Below are 16,311 nucleotides of genomic sequence, written 5' to 3' on the forward strand. Positions count from 1 at the left end.
TTGTTCAGTTTTTTTATAGTCCGGCCCTCCAACGGTCTGAGGGACAGTGAACTGGCCCCCTGTGTAAAAAGTTTGGGGACCCCTGATTTAGGTGATGCCCACTTTGATTAGTGGTTCCAAAAAGAAACCAAGTTGAGCATGCCTCTTATAAAGAAAGCTTAATTCAGAGTTCCTTGCTTTTGCCCTGGCCGGGAGCTAAGTTGGTTGGAGCATCAACCAGGTAAGTTAAGGTTACAGATTTGATCCTCAGTCAGGGCATCTTTATTATATGCGGCTTAAGTGTCTGTTTGTCGCCGATAGCTTATTGGTTGCTTGCGTAACTGTACTAGCCAATGGGGTGAAGTTGGCACAGCTGAACGCAAATTGAGCGGGTCAGGGGGAAGGTGAACATTTGTTTGCATTGGCAATCACCTGCTTTTGAAACAATTTAAGGCTGAACGCAAATTGAGCGTGTCGGGGAGGGTGAACATTTGTTTGCATTGGCAATCATCTGTTTTACATAAAAACGACGTCTTAATGTAATTTCTTTTAAGAATGCCTCCTAGAAAATACAGCACTGAAGAGGAGAGAAAAAGAGCTAAAGCTGCACAAAAACAGCTTTCTCGACAAAAAGAAACCACTGAGCAAAGAAAGACAAGGCTTGCTTCAGTCGCAGAGCAAATGCGTCTTTCTTGGCAAAATGAGACTGATGAGCATAGAGAAACAAGGCTTGCCTCAGATGCAAGACGAAAAAGCCTGTCTCGACAAAATGAGTCCCTTGAACAAAGGCAGGAGAGAAATGCAAAAAAATGACATAGTAATGCTGACCGAAACGCAAAAAGGTTAACATTTTATTATTTAAATCACCTTTATTTATTGAGCTAGCGGTGGCTCTTAAGAAATGTACCGCCAGTGGTTTCCTTCATTGCACTCTACTTTAAGCAATTAAGCAAGTAGAAGGGGGAAACCCCCGTGGGGCACTAAGCAAAGGGGCGTCCTCGTCGCCTGCCCTGGGTAATTCAGTTTGAATTAGCAGACACCTTTGCACAAATCATTTTAATTACAATTTATAATATCTAGAACAGCGGTCATTTCGTATGACCGCCGGGCTTTCTAGTATACAATAACCAATCTATGAATGCATAAATAGGTGCGACTACAAAACCATTATTTCTCTCACTCTCCCTTCTTTTCTCTCTAAACAAACAAAACAATTTAAAAAAAATTTAAATTCCTTGCTCTCTGAGAAACTTACACCTATGAAACTGACCAAACCAGACCTGAGTGCTTCTCTCCAGTGTGAGTTCGCTGGTGGTGATTGAAAGTGGAACGCTGACTGAAGGCTTTCCCACACTCAATACATTCATAGGGTTTCTCGCCAGTGTGAACTCTCTGGTGCACGATGAGTTGTGAGCTGTCACTAAAGGCTTTCCCACAACTGTTACATTTATAGGGTTTCTCTCCAGTATGAGTTCTCTGATGTACCATTAGACTGGAGCTGTAACTGAAGACCTTGCCACACTCGTTACATTCATAAGGTTTCTCACCAGTGTGAATTCTCTGGTGTATAATGAGGTGTGAGTTTTGATTGAAGGCTTTCCCACACTCACTGCATTTATAGGGCTTTTCGCCTGTGTGAAGTCTCTGATGTCGAATAAGACATTTACTCAGGCTGAATGCCTTACCACACTCAGTACATTCAAAAGGCTTTTCTCCAGTATGAATTCGCTCATGGTCAGCAAGTTGAGAGTTCTGATAGAAGGCTTTCCCACACTCCCTACATTTGTATGGCTTATCCCCAGTGTGGACGCTTTTATGTCGAAGAAGACATTTATTCCGACTGAAGGCTTTGCCACATTCAATACACTCATAAGGCTTCTCCCCAGTGTGGATTCTCTGATGGTCCATAAGATTTCTGTTAGAACATAAAACTTTCCCACACTCGTTACATTTGTAGGGTTTATCACCAGAGTGAAGTACTTGATGTCGGGTAAGACTTTTACTCCGAATGAAGGTCTCCCCACACTCACTGCATTCATAAGGTTTTTCCCCAGTATGGGTTCTCTGGTGGTCAATGAGTTGGGAACTCTGAGTGAAGGCTTTCCCACACTCATTACACTTATATGGTTTCTCCCCATTATGGAGTCTCTGGTGTTGAACGAGATGGGAGCTGTGCCGATAGGTCTTCCCACACCTGCTGCACTCATAGGGCTTTTCCCCTGTGTGGATTCTGAGATGCACTATGAGCTGAGACGTCTGCCTGAAGGTCTTACCACACTCATTACACTCATAGGGCTTCTCTCCAGTGTGGATTCTCTGGTGGCCAATGAGGTGTGAACTCCGATTGAAAGCTTTGCCACATTCATCACACTGATAGAATTTCTGTGACTTCAGAGCGTGAAGTTCTGCAGGACTGGAAGGCAGAGTCAGATGTTCCCCAAGTGCCTCATCGTCCGCACCTCCATCTTTGGTGGATTTGATTTTATCTTCACATGTTATTTCCAAGGGGTCCCTTTCCAGTCTGCTCCCTTCCTCCTCCGAGGGCTGTGCCTCCGGCTTCCCGAATGCATCTTCACAGGCCTCTCCAGCCTCTGGTCCCCCAGCCACCACCCCATCTAGGCCTCCTGATGTCCCAGCAGGTGGCTCTGATCCTTTAGAAATTTCCTGCCTTGGAGGCAACTCTGAACTCTCCATCCTAGTCTCACCTGATGCCAAAAGAAAGAAGAAAAAAAGCTTTTACTTATTTCTTGTCTTGTTGAGGAAACAGCATCATCAGGAGTCTAGGTGCCTGAAAAAGTCTTCACATTATGGGTAAGGAATAAAGGGACACATTGGGAATAAAAGAAAATGAAAAATAGCTTAAATTTTATTCATGGACAGAAAGAAAGAGGGGGAAGGTCAGTGGAGGAGGGTGGATAAAGACCATCTGGACAGACAGATGGGGAGTCAGCCCAGCCCAGTGAGGTGGGCAATTAAAAGGCAAGAGACTAGACGGAAAGCATGTTTGATCTTAATCTTCCAGAAGATGTTTTGTGTTCTTAAGAAATGATGAACTCTTAAGATCTTTTTCAACCATGACACTGTATGGTTCATGATTCTCAGCAAAGCTGGGGAGAGTGAGGGCACCTCAAATCAAATATAAGAAACAGGGTAGACAAACATAAAAGTTGAAGGGAGATTTAGATTATGTGCGTATGATAAGAAAAATGTATAACAAAGGAGTGATTCTGGTATGACAGGACAGTGACAAGATTTGGAGAAGCCATGGGTTCAGAATTTCTAGGGGAAAAGTATTGAAGGGAAGAGCAAAGCTCCAAAACTGGGGATCCCCTAGCTCTGGCTGGATAGCTCAGTTGGTTAGACTAGAGCAGTGGTCCCCAACCCTCGGGCCGTGGATCAGTACCGGTCCGTGGGCCATTTGGTACCGATCCACAGAGAAAGAATAAATAACTTCCATTATTTCCATTTTATTTATATTTAAGTCTGAACGATGATTTATTTTTTAAAAATGACCAGATCCCCCGTTACATCCGTCTAAGACTTACTCTTGACGCTTGTCTCGGTCACGTGATACATTTATCCATCCCACCCTAACGGCCGGTCCGTGAAAATATTTTCTGACATTAAACTGGTCCGTGGCCCAAAAAATGTTGGGGACCACTGGACTAGAGCACTGTCCCAGAGCGCAGAGGCTGCCAGTTTGATCCCCAGTTAGGGCACATTTAGAAACAGATCCATGTTCCTATCTCTCTCTCTCTTCCTGTCTCTAAAATCAATAAAATAATCATTAAAAAATAAAAATAAATAAACGTGGGGACCCCGTGGACCTTGAAGTACTGAACTATTAGGAGCCAATGCTACACTGCTATAAAAACTGCTATGAAAACTAAAAAAGGTATCATTAATTTAAACATAAATCAAAATTGAGTTTCATATCTTCATAACCTGAAATCATACGAAAGCTAAACAGCTGAATATGTGCTTTTGAATTCTAGTGTTTTGAATACAAAAACTGGGAGAGGGCAGAGCAATCATGCTTATAGCTAAACAAAAGGACTGTGGTTCCTTTCATCCACACATAGCCCAAGCCTACAGACCACCATGCCATTCTGAATGCGGAAGTCGCAGCCCTAGCTGGATAGCTCGGTTTGTTAGATCACCATTCTAAAGCGCAGAGATTGCTGGTCCAACCTCTGGCCAGGGCCCATACAGGAATAGATTGATGTTCCTGTCTCTCTCTCCCTTCTTCTCTCTCTCAAATCAATAAACATTGAAATGTAGAAATTATATATTTCTGAATCTCTGACTCTTGAGCCTACCCTCTCCAGAGTAGACTTGTCAAACACAGAACCTGTCCTGACAACAGCACCTTCAAAGAGCTACCCTGCTCTAGTCTTTCCTGAAGGGACATTTGAGGCGACCATGCTTTGTGCCAGGTAAACCAGTTCATCTCACGGTGGACCTCAGGTCACTGGGTCAGGGCGAGTCACTACCGCCAACTGTAGCTCTCCTGTAGGTTGGTCATCAGCTGGCTGTGGCCACGGCCAACACACTGCCCAGAGACGATATTTAACCGTTGAACCACCCCTGAAGTCCCTCTCTAATGAACTCTGAACTGGGAGTAGGGCAAAGGGAAAGAAATGACAATAAACTAGAAGCTCAAGCTGAAATGATGTGTGGGGAGAAGCCAAGTTATTACGAGTCACAGCAAGCAGCAAGCATGAGGGAACAAAGTCTAACTCCGAAGGCGCTGTAAGGGGACAAGAGATTCAGAGTGAAGACAACAGGTATCAGGAGGAGGAGACATGCGGGAGCGGCTGTGTAATGCTCCAGTTCAACACAGTGGAACAGTTCACTTCCTTTGGTTGCCGAGGCTGCCCGGCTCTCCGGTCTCAATGCTTCCCCCGGTCTGGTCTCACCGGGCAGCTGGGACAGGGTTCCCTCTCCTCTAGGCTGATGGTAACACAGCTCATTGCTGACCATAACGTGAGCGGCTCCGTTCCTTACAAGCACACCTGTCCATAATGAAGAGAGCACGTCCACACTGTTAAAGCCGGGTGATGGGCGCAGGGAGGGGCATTGTACCGCTCTGCTTTGTCTATGTTGCAATTTTTCATTATTAAAAGGTAAAAAAGAAAAGGGCTATAAAAAAGAAAACGGGAAGGATGCAGCTGCTAAGCTGCCGGGACACAGATCATACCCAGGAGGGCCAGGCTGCGGGGAGTTTGCGGCTCACAGTTCCGGTGCAGGGCTGTCTGCCTCAGGGCCGGCTCTCCCCACTTCTTCTCAGTGTCGTCCACAGACAGGGACCTGTCCGCTGCAGACCCCTGCAATGACAGGCTTCTACTGCTCAGTGACATTCCCAACCCGAAGGGCACGGAGTCATCAGGGATTCCAAGAGCACAGGGTAAGGACCCTGGTGGGTAAAGGGGTGCAGGAGGGAGAGGCTGGGATGACATCTACAAGGACAAGTCCAGGGCAGGACAGAGGCCATGAACTCAGCAGGCTGCGCCAGCTCCGGGGAAGCAAGTCGACGGAGAAGCCACCAGAGCGGTCTCAGAACGGGCCAGGGCCCGGAGAGGAGCTCTGGCCGTTCCTGGGCCACACTCGGGAACTCCGGAAAGACAGAAAGAACCAAGCTCACCTGGGGCCTGAGCGTCCGAAGCACAGTCGCTGCTGGTTGGTCTCCTGTGTTCCCCACGTGGGGAAGGGCAGGCCCCGGGGAAGCACGTTGAGCTGAGGGAGGAAAGAAATCTATGAGTGGTCAAGCCCTGCCCTGGGCTCCAGTAGATGGTATCCCAGAAAGTGATTCCAGAGGACCAAGGCAGCTCCACACACACTCTTATCCCTCATCCACACAAGCGTTATTCTCAGTGTGCTGTGAATTTTCCAGGGAGGGCGCAGTGGAGAGGCCCTCGTTGAACAGAACACTGGTCTCCCAGCCCTGGCTGCTTCAACCTCCGGGGAAGCCACACCTCTGGGCATGCTCCCAGCCCTCACTGCTTCACCCTCAGGGGAAGCCACGCCTCTGGGCATGCTCCCATCCCTCACTGCTTCAACCTCAGGGGAGCCACACCTCTGGGCATGCTCTCCACCTGGCTCCCTACAGCCCTGCCCGACGTTCCTCTCAGATCTCTGGTTCTCTTCCTTCCCCTGCCCTCTCCCTTAGACACCCCAGGAACTGAGGCCTCTCAGCCCCCTTTTCTTTCTGCCCGAGATCTCACCGACTCGCAAGGCCTAACGATGCTCGCAGGTGCTCCGTTCTCTCCCAGACCCTTTCCCAAGCTTCCAGCTGCCTGGACATCTCATCTGCTGTCCCACAAACCTTAAGTTCAGTGTCTCAAATGCGTGTTCTCACCATCTTCCTTTCTGATTTCTCAAGTTCTCTCAATGATTCTAGACACTGGTCAAAACCCCCTCTCCCTGGCCCCACAGATTTTTTCTTCACAACGCCTGTCACATCTATCACTTGCCACTCCACTCACCCTCACTCAGGCAACTATCATCGCACGTCTGTTCTCCTACACTAGCCTCCTACCAAGGCCCCGGCCCCCGTCTCCCGATTCGCTCTGTAATGCTCACGTGCACCGCAGTCATCGTCCTGAGATACTGTTTCTCACACACATCATCACCCTTTGCCCCTCAGACTCTCCCTGGCCTCAACGCTAAGGCCCTGTACAAGTCCTTAGGCTCTCAAATACAGTCCTCCTTGACCCCATCTCTGTGGAGTCCAAGGATTAACCACTCAGAGTCTTTGCTTGTATTTGCTCCTCTGGTGCCCACTACTTCTCTTGTCCTTTAAATTTCTCCCTGATTTTTCAGTCTAATCCCACTGCTGTCTTCTCCATGAAGCATTCCTCACCCGCCCCAGCTCACATTAACAATGTGCACATGGCTCATCTGTGACGGCATCAGATGCCTGGGGACAGATGTCACTCATGTATCATATGAGGTTGTCTCTTCTTACACTATGACTTTTTGCCAACTAGGTAACTAAACTCACTGAAAGCAGTGACAGTGTACTATATATCTCTGGTCCCAGCAGTGTCTTTCCAATGACATGTGCTTGACAAAAACTTGCTAAATACATGAATAACTGAAGAATAAACAAAAATGAACAGACAAAGATACTAGGGAAGGACAGCAAATGGCCAGACAACGAGGATTCCAGTAGGGCGGGAGACGGGGAGAGAAGGAGACTCCAGAAGAGAGTGGTGGCTAGAGGCCAGACTGGAGAGGGGAGTACCGGAGTGCCCACTGGGGGGGTGGCATGCCCCTCGGTCCTGAGGAGGCTCCGGGTGGCCTTCTGGAGCTGAACTGTCATTGACGGGTGAGGTGGGAGGAGAGTCCTCTGTTGCACTTAACGCTGTCATCTTCTCCAAATGCATTTCCTGTTCCTGTGCTGGAGCTGAAACCTAGAGACAAGGCAATACAATTGGGTTCAAAAGAGCATCCTTGAAGGTCCAGAACCGAACGCCTCTAGGAAGCATCCCCAGAAAGAAAGCCAGGGAAAGGAAGAGCCAGAGTATCCTTCCAGCTCCACCAGTACTGCCTCCTGGGGGGACAAAGTGTCAAAGCAGGACCTGCAGCTTGCAATCCTAACTTGCCATCCCTGTTGACCTTCATGATAGATGTGTGAAGACCAGATTATATAACCACTTCCCCTCTGTGTCAGTTCTTCAGACACAGATTTGCTTTAAGAAACACCTAGAGCCTGACCAGGTGGGTGGCGCAGTGGATAGAGCGTGGGACTGGGATGCAGAAGACCCAGGTTCGAGACCCCGAAGTTGCCAGCTTGAGCGTGGGCTCATCTGGCTTAAGCAAACAAAAACAAAAACAAAAACAAAAACAAAAACTCACCATCTTGGACCCAAGGTCGCTGGCTCGAGCAAGGGGTTACTCAGTCTGGTAAAGGCCCGCAGTCAAGGCACATATGAGAAAGCAATCAATGAACAACTAAGGAGTCCCAATGAAAAACTGATGATTGATGCTTCTCATCTCTCTCCGTTCCTGTCTGTCTATCCCTATCACTCTATCCCTCTCTGTCCCTGTATAAAAAAAAAAAAAAAAAAAAGAACCACCTAGAAAAAGGACCCAGAAGAGCAATTCAGGATACTCCCTAGGGCCTGAGTCTACAGAAGAGACCAACCAGAAGTACAAATAAAAACTGACAGGTGTCTGTTCCTGCACATGCACAAATCATGCTCCTGAGGCTCACAGCTGAAGCTATGACCCAAGATAGTGGCTGACAACCCTCCAAAGAGCTTTTCCAATTTCTTCCAGCAAGTGTCTCTTCTTCAGAGAAACCATTCCTGACCACACTGACAAAGCAAGGACTATTATTTTCTGCAGTGTGTATTAATCTTTATATTATTTTATTTATACCTTTATTGTCTATTTCTCCCCAATGAAACAGAAGCTTTTTGTCTCAACCACCAGTTCCTAGAACAATGCTGTGTCCAAAACTGGTGCTCTATTAATATTTGCTGATTGACTTCCTCTCGATATTTTGCTACAGGTTTTTAGGGTTATCTGCGAACTCAGTTTTCAGTATGTATTGCCTCTCCTCAATAATTTATATTAAAAGTCAACTAAGGCCTGGCCGGTGGGCTCAGTGGTAGAGTATCATCCTGGCATGAGGAGGATGTCTTGGGTTCGCTTCCCGGTCAGGGCACACAGAAGTGATCATCTGGCTCTACCACACCTCCCCGTCCCACTTCCGTCTCTCTCTCCCCCTCTCGCAGCCATGGCTCGATTGGTTCGAGCACATCAGTCCCAGGCACTGAGGATGGTTCCATATAGCCTCTGCCTCAGTTGGAAAAGAAAAAAAAAGTCAACTAAGATCAGATAACACCAATCTTTAGAGACCCTGAGAATCTCTGAGGTCTTTTATTTCTAACCATTGCTTGTTGTCATCAACCAGCTCCTCACAACCTCATGGTTACTATTTTTACCAGCATTTGGAACAGAAAACTTAAAACACTATCTATATAAGTCACATTTACAAGCTCACTCGCTCTGGCATGCACACAGTACAGCAAAAGGAGAAAATAATTACTCCTTCAATAAACTACGCTGGATTTGCCCAACAGGGTAGCATCTGCTGAGGTGGCAGGGAATTCACTCCTGTAGTGCAGTGGTCCTCAACCCCTGGGCTGCAGACTGGTACCAGTCCATGGGCCATTTGGTACCGGTCCACAGAGAAAGAATAAATAACTTACATTATTTCCGTCTTATTTATATTTAAGTCTGAATGATGTTTTCTTTTTTAAAAATGACCAGATTCCCTCTGTTACATTCGGCTAAGACTCACTCTTGACGCTTGTCTCTTAAGTTCGACAATTATATTAAAAAATACCATAGTTTTTAAGCCAGTTGCATAATTTATTTTGTGCATTTATCCGTCCCACCCTAAAGGCCGGTCTGTGCAAATATTTTCTGACATTAAACCGGTCCATGGCCCAAAACAGGCTGGGGACCACTGCTGTAGTGTATCTCTCTCCAGAGCATTGGTAAGACCGGCAGCCCCCTTGGGTCTGTGGCTCCCAGGCTCTCCACTGGACGGGTCTTATAAACGAGAGTAGCAGCTCTTAAATACTACAGCAGCTGTGGGTGCTGGCAGAAGATGGAACTTAACTGCATTGTGACAACACAACCTTGTAATTCAGCAGGAACTAAATCCTGGAACAGTCCTGTTCATTATCTAGGATACACAGGTTTCCTTTTCCCACAGGCATGAAACCCCCATTCTGATTTTCATTCCAAGATGGTATTCCACAGTGAGACACCAGGGGAAATCCAGAGGCTTAGGACCAGGGAGCTGGACAATCCTGGTTCCCACACTTGGTGGTAATTGACAATAACCACGCTTTAGTTAAGTCTTGGAGACAAAGGGAATGCTTACTAGTGCTGTCATCTTAGATGAGTCAATAAAACTTGCCGTGCTTGTATCATTTGGCAAATAAAGATAATGCATACTACTTGTATATTTTGTAAGCCTGCCAGGAGCTGAAATAAAAGGATATGAAAGCATTTTGCAAGTTGCATGATTCTGCAGCCTAGCAAGAATGAGGACTCTACAACCCATTCCAGCCCCAACGTGCACACACACACACACGCCCCTCCTGCTGAGCAGACTGACTCTACCTGCCCGGATAGTCTTTACTCTCCCACTGAAAACTTGATTTAAGAAAGCTTGTTTAGCCTGACCAGGCGGTGGCGCAGTAGATAGAGCGTTGGACTGGGATGCAGAGGACACAGGTTCGAGACCCCGAGGTCACCGGCTTGAGTGCGGGCTCATCTGGTTTGAGCAAAAAACTCAGCTGGCTCGAGCAAGCGGTTACTTACTCGGTCTGCTGAAGGCCCGCGGTCAAGGCACATATGAGAAAGCAATCAATGAACAACTAAGGTCTCCCAACGAAAAACTGATGATTGATGCTTCTCCTCTCTCTCCGTTCCTGTTTGTCTGTCCCTATCTATCCCTCTCTCTGACTCTCTCTCTGTCCCTGTAAAAAAAAAAAAAAAAAAAAAAAAGCTTGTTTATTCATCTGGCCATAAATACATTTTATGAGCCTGTGCTAGGAGAGACAGCCCTGCTCTCATGTCTTCATGTCAGACTTGAGCTGACAATAGTAGTAAAATCAGCCTGACCTGTGGTGGCGCAGTGGATAAAGCGTCGACCTGGAAATGCTGAGGTCGCCGGTTCGAAACCTGGGCTTGCCTGGTCAAGGCACATATGGGAGTTGATGCTTCCAGCTCCTCCCTCCCTTCTCTTTCTGTCTCTCCTCTCTCTCTCTCCTCTCTAAAATGAATAAATAAAAAATAAATAAAAATAGTAGTAAAATAAGGAATGGAGTCCAAAGGCTCGTCCCTGGGCTGGAGCCGGGAATGTCCAGCTGCTCTGTCAACTGTTAGTCACTCTCTTGGGTTTTCACTCAGTCACTTTTTTCTGAGGCTCCTTGGATAAAAAAGACTGAGTTTTAATGGAAGGAGCATTCTCTTCTGCTTAAAGCAAAAGAAGGGAAATTTTTCTTCCTAACTTCTCACTAAATGGCACTCTAAACAGTTCTTCAGCCTCTTGTCTTTGCCCATGGTTGGGCCTACATGCTCTCCAGAGCACGGTGATGGCTGATTTATTCCGGGGTGTCTCCTTGTTTACACAAGGAAATAATGGATTTGGGTAAATGGGCATTGGCTCGTACTCCTGGAAAAAGGTCTAGCCCTAGGACTTCAATCAACTGTATTGATTCCCTAAGATAGATATGTGATCTTTTTTTACAAGCATTGAATAAAATAATGTGATGGGTACTCAGAAAATCTCATAAACTGGTTTTCCCTAGTAAATTGCAAAGGAATAAACATAGAGGGAACCCAAATTCACCCTGCTCAGTTACAAGGGAGCAATTTGAGATTCATTGGGAGGTACTGACTTATCCAGGATGTGGCAGTTTTTTAATATGTCAATTTAGCACTGATGTAGGTGTGGCTGTGAAGGTACTTTGAAGACATGATTAAAATCCATAACCAGTTTACTTTAGTATCCTAATCTGGATGGGCCTGATTCAATTGGTTGTAAGGCTAAAATTCCGAGCCGAGGCTCCATAGAGAAGAAACTCCGCCTGCGGACAGCTGCTTCAGCCGGAGCCTGCGAGTTTCACCAGCCCTTCCAGTCGGCCTGCCTGCAGCTTTGACTTGCCTTGCCAGCTCCCATAACCACAGAAGCCACTTTCCAGCAAATATTTATACAAACACACATACTTTTCTCCTGGTTTTTCTTCTTTCGCTGAAGCCTGACTGATATAATCACATGGTCACTGAGCTAGTTAGCTCTGTGGTCCTAGAAGCCAGATTTCTCCCTGTTGTCACACTTTCAACTCTCCAGCTTTTCTTCTTTTTCTTTTTTTTAATGTTTATTTTACTGATTTGAGAGAGTGTGAGAGTGAGAAAGAGAAATGTCAATCTACTCCTGTATGTGCCCTGACCTGGGATTGAACCAGCAACCTCTGGGCTTCAGGAGGATGCTCTGACCAACCCAGCCATCAGGCCAGGGCTCCAGCTTTTCTTCTAATTTGAATTAGCTTGGTTTTAAATTTTACAGAACCCAGGGAAATAGGAAAAACTAAAATTAGAGTTAAAGAGGCAAAAAGACCCCAGCTGGGTTTGGAAAGCTATAAAGGAACAAAGGATTCTGAGGCCCAGAAATGTCACTATATCACTGTATTTTAACTACCTCTCATAAGGAACCTAAAAGGCAGGAAGAGAGAGGATTGACTCTTGAGAATTCTGAGGAAGGGAGTGATGAGAACTTCTCAAATGAGGGCCCATGTCTATGGCCATACCACCCTGATTGCGCCTGATCTCTTCAAATGAGAGCCCATGTTATCAGCACACCTGAGGTTTACCTCTGCCCGCCATGCTCCTGTATTCTAACCAGTGTGCAGACCCGCTACTGCCAGGAGTGCTGTGTGGATCTCCAGGCTGCAGCTGGGCTCAAGAAACACTATTCTGCAAAGTGATTCACAGCTTGGCTATAATTTGTACTTTTGTTTATGGCTTGAAGCACAAAACTGTTTCCCCTCTATCCATGAATGGCTCAGGAATCCTAAGGGTAAACCAACTTACAGCATAAGGAATGGATAATGCCTATTCCCAGGCTAACCTAGGCACTACAGGATGGGTCCAGATGCAGTTCTAGACCCCACTGCTCACCTCTTCCGGTCCACTGAGGTGTCTCTGGAAATCCTCCACCAGGGCCACGGCCTCCTCGCCACTCTCGGGGTGATGCAGCTGCACCCAGGTCCGAATCTCCCCGGGCAGGATGCTCAGGAACTGCTCCAGCACCAGCAGCTCCAGGATCTGCTCCTTGGTGTGCACCTCTGGCATCAGCCACCAGCGGCAGAGCTCCCGGAGCCGGCTCAGCGCCTCCTGCGGCCCAGACGTCTCGTGGTAACATAACTGCCGGAAGTGGAGCCGGAAAATTTCACAAACAGGAGGGTGGTTCTTTTGGAGACTGCAGCCCTGTCCCCAGGTCTGACTCCCTGGTTCCTGCTTTATGGTCAGGCGCGCCTCCTGCTTCTGGAGAACAGGAGCCCTGGGGATGAGGCCTAAAGTTCCCCTGCCTTGGGTGGCCATAGTAACCCCAAAGAAAAGCTTGTTCCAGCAGCTGTTTGTCCGATTAAAATGATGTTAAGTCAGGTCTCAGGAGCTCTTTTTCAGAGTTGGTATGTGGGGTGATGGACTTGTCACCTACAAAAACATCAAGACAGAAATCAAAGCCCTTCAAGTGTTCAGCCCGTAGAATGACGACTTGAAGCCAAACCGTCCACATTTGAAAAGCGAGGCTCCAGGGGGTGGGGGGTGGAGAGCACAACCAGGGCAGTCTCTCTGAGCATCTCTCCAAATGACTTCCCTTCTTAAACTTTCTGTGGCTTCCACAACCTATAGGATAAAACCTAAATATCTTTGCCTAGCATTCACAGCCCTTCGTAACACAGTCTTTAGCCTCTGTTCTAGCTACACCCTTAATCACTTTCCCCAGGTATCCAGGATAAAAAGATAGCAATGATCTCCAAATACGAGCAATGCAAGACGATCCAAACAGTGCGTGAGAAAATGCTAAGTTGTCATTTAACTCCTAGTTAGCGCCTGTTTTAAAATGTGCGTTCAATTTGTAAAACAGCACCTATCTTTAATTTACAAATAAACCTATGTTGGAAGTGCATGCTCAACACTCTTGGACCCTTCTCTATTGAGACAGAGATGCACAATAAAGATCATTTGGGGCCTGACCTGTGGTGGCACAGTGGATAAAGCGTCGACCTGGAAATGCTGAGGTCGCCGGTTCGAAACCCTGGGCTTGCCTGGTCAAGGCACATATGGGAGTTGATGCTTCCAGCTTCTCCCCCCCTTCTCTCTCTCTGTCTCTCCTCTCTCTCTCTCTGCTCTCTCTAAAAGAAAAAAAAAATGAATAATAAAAAAAAAGATCATTTGGGACTAAAGCTCTAGAGAGAGCTAGTATACTTTCTCCATTTGGGTTTTTATTTTTCCTTTCAATTTCCTTTCAAACTCCTACTCACCTGTCAAGACCCAAATGCGTTTTTCTCTAGGTTTCCTGATGGCCCCATACGTGACGAGAGCTAGCAGCCTCCTTCTCTGACCCCCTCACTATACCACTGTAATTTAACTATTTTCTATGCAACTCGGCACTCACACCCTCCAAACAGCTGGATGGCCACCAAACGGAAGGAACACGATGGGGTCAGAAAATTCCAGACCTTTTTCTACTCAACCTACCTTCACTAGAAAGCCCTCCTGGTCTTCCCAGGCTTAAGTGTGGTTTTGGCCCCAGTGAGGACACAGTCCCTTTTTCATTCAAACTTCTGCTAGAGGACTACTCACAGTGCATTTGTGGTTTGCATGGCTGTCTTCCCTACTTCCTGGGTGGGCTCAGAAGAGGGCAGGGCTGGCTCCCAGTCATTTTTGAACATGTGTGTGCACATGGTACACAGAAACACATGTTTAGTAAACGAATGAGTGTGGTTCATTGAACTCTTACTAAAGCAGGGGGAAACTTCTATTCAGTTTATATATGTAAAACTTTAAAAATCAGCACTTTCGTGGTAAGTAAGGGATCTGTACTCGGCTTCCCACTCACCATGCATCTTGGTACTCTGGGTAAGATACTTCTTTCTAAGCCTCAATTTATTTAAAAAAACAAAGATAGACTAAAAAAATAAATAATCTGTGAACGCTCAGATCCCATACATGTCTATAAAGTTCTGGCCATTTTCCTACTTTCTTTACTGTCCCGAATACCCAGCAGCAGCTCTCAACTGGATTTCTGCGTGTCAAAATCACACTCTACGTTGGAGATTCCGACACTGTCGGACCCACTTGGAACGCTTCGCAGGGTGTCCCTGTGCAAGGCTGCATCTCACGTTCGACCGGGCTTCTGCGACGCCGCTCACCTGGCCACGTCTGCCCAGAGCACTGCTGTTCCCGCAGGGGCCCGGCTGCGCGCCCGGTACAGCTGGTCAGGGAAATGCGACAAAGAGGAGGCTCTGCATCTGGGTGCTTCTGAGCGGCCCAGGGACCGCGTCGCCGGCCGCGTAGCGAAGTGTGAGCCCGGCCCGCGTCGCCTACTTGGGCAGTGGGCGGCCGAGGCTCCAGGCTAAGGACCTCAGCCCCGGGAGCAGACCCCTCCCCGCCCCGCGGCCCCTCAATAGGTACCGCCGCTGCGGCTCTCCGCGCCTCACACTGTTGCAGCTGACGGAAGTAAAAAAAAAAAAATGGCCGAGCCGGAAGTGATACCCCACTTCCGGTCGCTCCAAGACCCCGGAAGTTTCGGTGTTGAAGGTGGGCTCCTCCGCCCCCGCACCGGGGGGATTGGTGGGATTACTCACTCCGCCGCTGAACCCGCCGGAATATTTTAGGTTTCCAGCTTCTGTAGCAGCTTTGTTCAATACAGTGTTCTGTGATGATGGAAATGGCCTACATTTGCTCTAGTAGAAGAGCTACCAGTTTCATGGGGTAACTGAGCACTCGAAATACGGCCGTTATAGACTACGGCCAAATCATTTTGAACTTGCCCCATCTCGTCTGATCTTGGAAATATGGCTAGTATAATTTGAGAGGTGAATTTTGAATTTTATTTGATTTAAAGTAATTTAAATTCAAACAGCTGTATGTGGCTAGTGGTTGCTGTATTGGACAGCCACCGCTCTAATAAAGTCAAGGTGAAAAGGGGTGGGAAAAGATGTCGGGTAAACCAACACAGATTATCTGCCACAGGACTGTCTTACTTTATTTTTTAGATTTATTTGTTTGTTTGTTTGTTTATTTATTTATTTATTTTTAGAGGAGAGGGAGCAGGAAGCATCAACTCCCATACGTGCCTTGACCAGGGAAGCCCGGGGTTTTGAACCTGCAAGCACAGCATTTCAGGTCAATGCTTTATCCACGGTGACACCACAGGTCAGGTTTATTTTCTTGAACTTGCCCTCTACTTTGACTTCAGCCATAACAAACTCCCTCAGTTTTACTTTGACACACCCTTCCTGGTCTATAGCATCAATTACTGGGCTCTCAATATTTAACCAGCTTCTTCTTCCATCCATCCTTTAAATGTCAATGTTCCCGGGATTTACCTGACCTTTTCATCTCACTTTTCACACTTTCCCTTTCTGGGTGAGTTTATCTACTCACTGTTTCTTCCACCTGACTTTCACAAGCTGGTGATGTCCAAATCTGAATGTCTGCTACAGTGAACAACTTCCTAAGTCCAGGAATAGTGAAATGGTGGGACCTTGTTGAATTTGGTGAACTAATCTACCA

At 47.0% G+C, this 16,311-nt stretch overlaps 1 protein-coding gene across 2 annotated transcripts in view; it reads right to left on the reverse strand.

Moving 5' to 3' along the window:
- LOC136314312 (zinc finger protein 197) overlaps positions 1 to 15,237 on the reverse strand; it is a 59,476-nt gene extending 44,239 nt beyond the window's left edge. The window contains exons 1-6 of one of the 2 annotated variants that reach the window (XM_066245046.1): positions 14,946 to 15,237; positions 12,688 to 13,224; positions 7,226 to 7,394; positions 5,624 to 5,715; positions 5,180 to 5,306; positions 1,255 to 2,684 (exon numbers count right to left, since the gene is read on the reverse strand). In XM_066245046.1, the coding sequence (XP_066101143.1) occupies positions 1,255 to 2,684; positions 5,180 to 5,306; positions 5,624 to 5,715; positions 7,226 to 7,394; positions 12,688 to 13,110 (2,241 nt within the window). In that variant the 5' untranslated portion in view covers positions 13,111 to 13,224; positions 14,946 to 15,237. The remainder of the gene's footprint in view (positions 1 to 1,254; positions 2,685 to 5,179; positions 5,307 to 5,623; positions 5,716 to 7,225; positions 7,395 to 12,687; positions 13,225 to 14,945) is intronic. The other variant, XM_066245045.1, reaches the window with a different exon arrangement.
- Between the last annotated feature and the right edge of the window lie 1,074 nt (positions 15,238 to 16,311).

This window comes from Saccopteryx bilineata, chromosome 10, assembly GCF_036850765.1.
Source record: "Saccopteryx bilineata isolate mSacBil1 chromosome 10, mSacBil1_pri_phased_curated, whole genome shotgun sequence".
Lineage (NCBI taxonomy): Eukaryota > Metazoa > Chordata > Mammalia > Chiroptera > Emballonuridae > Saccopteryx > Saccopteryx bilineata.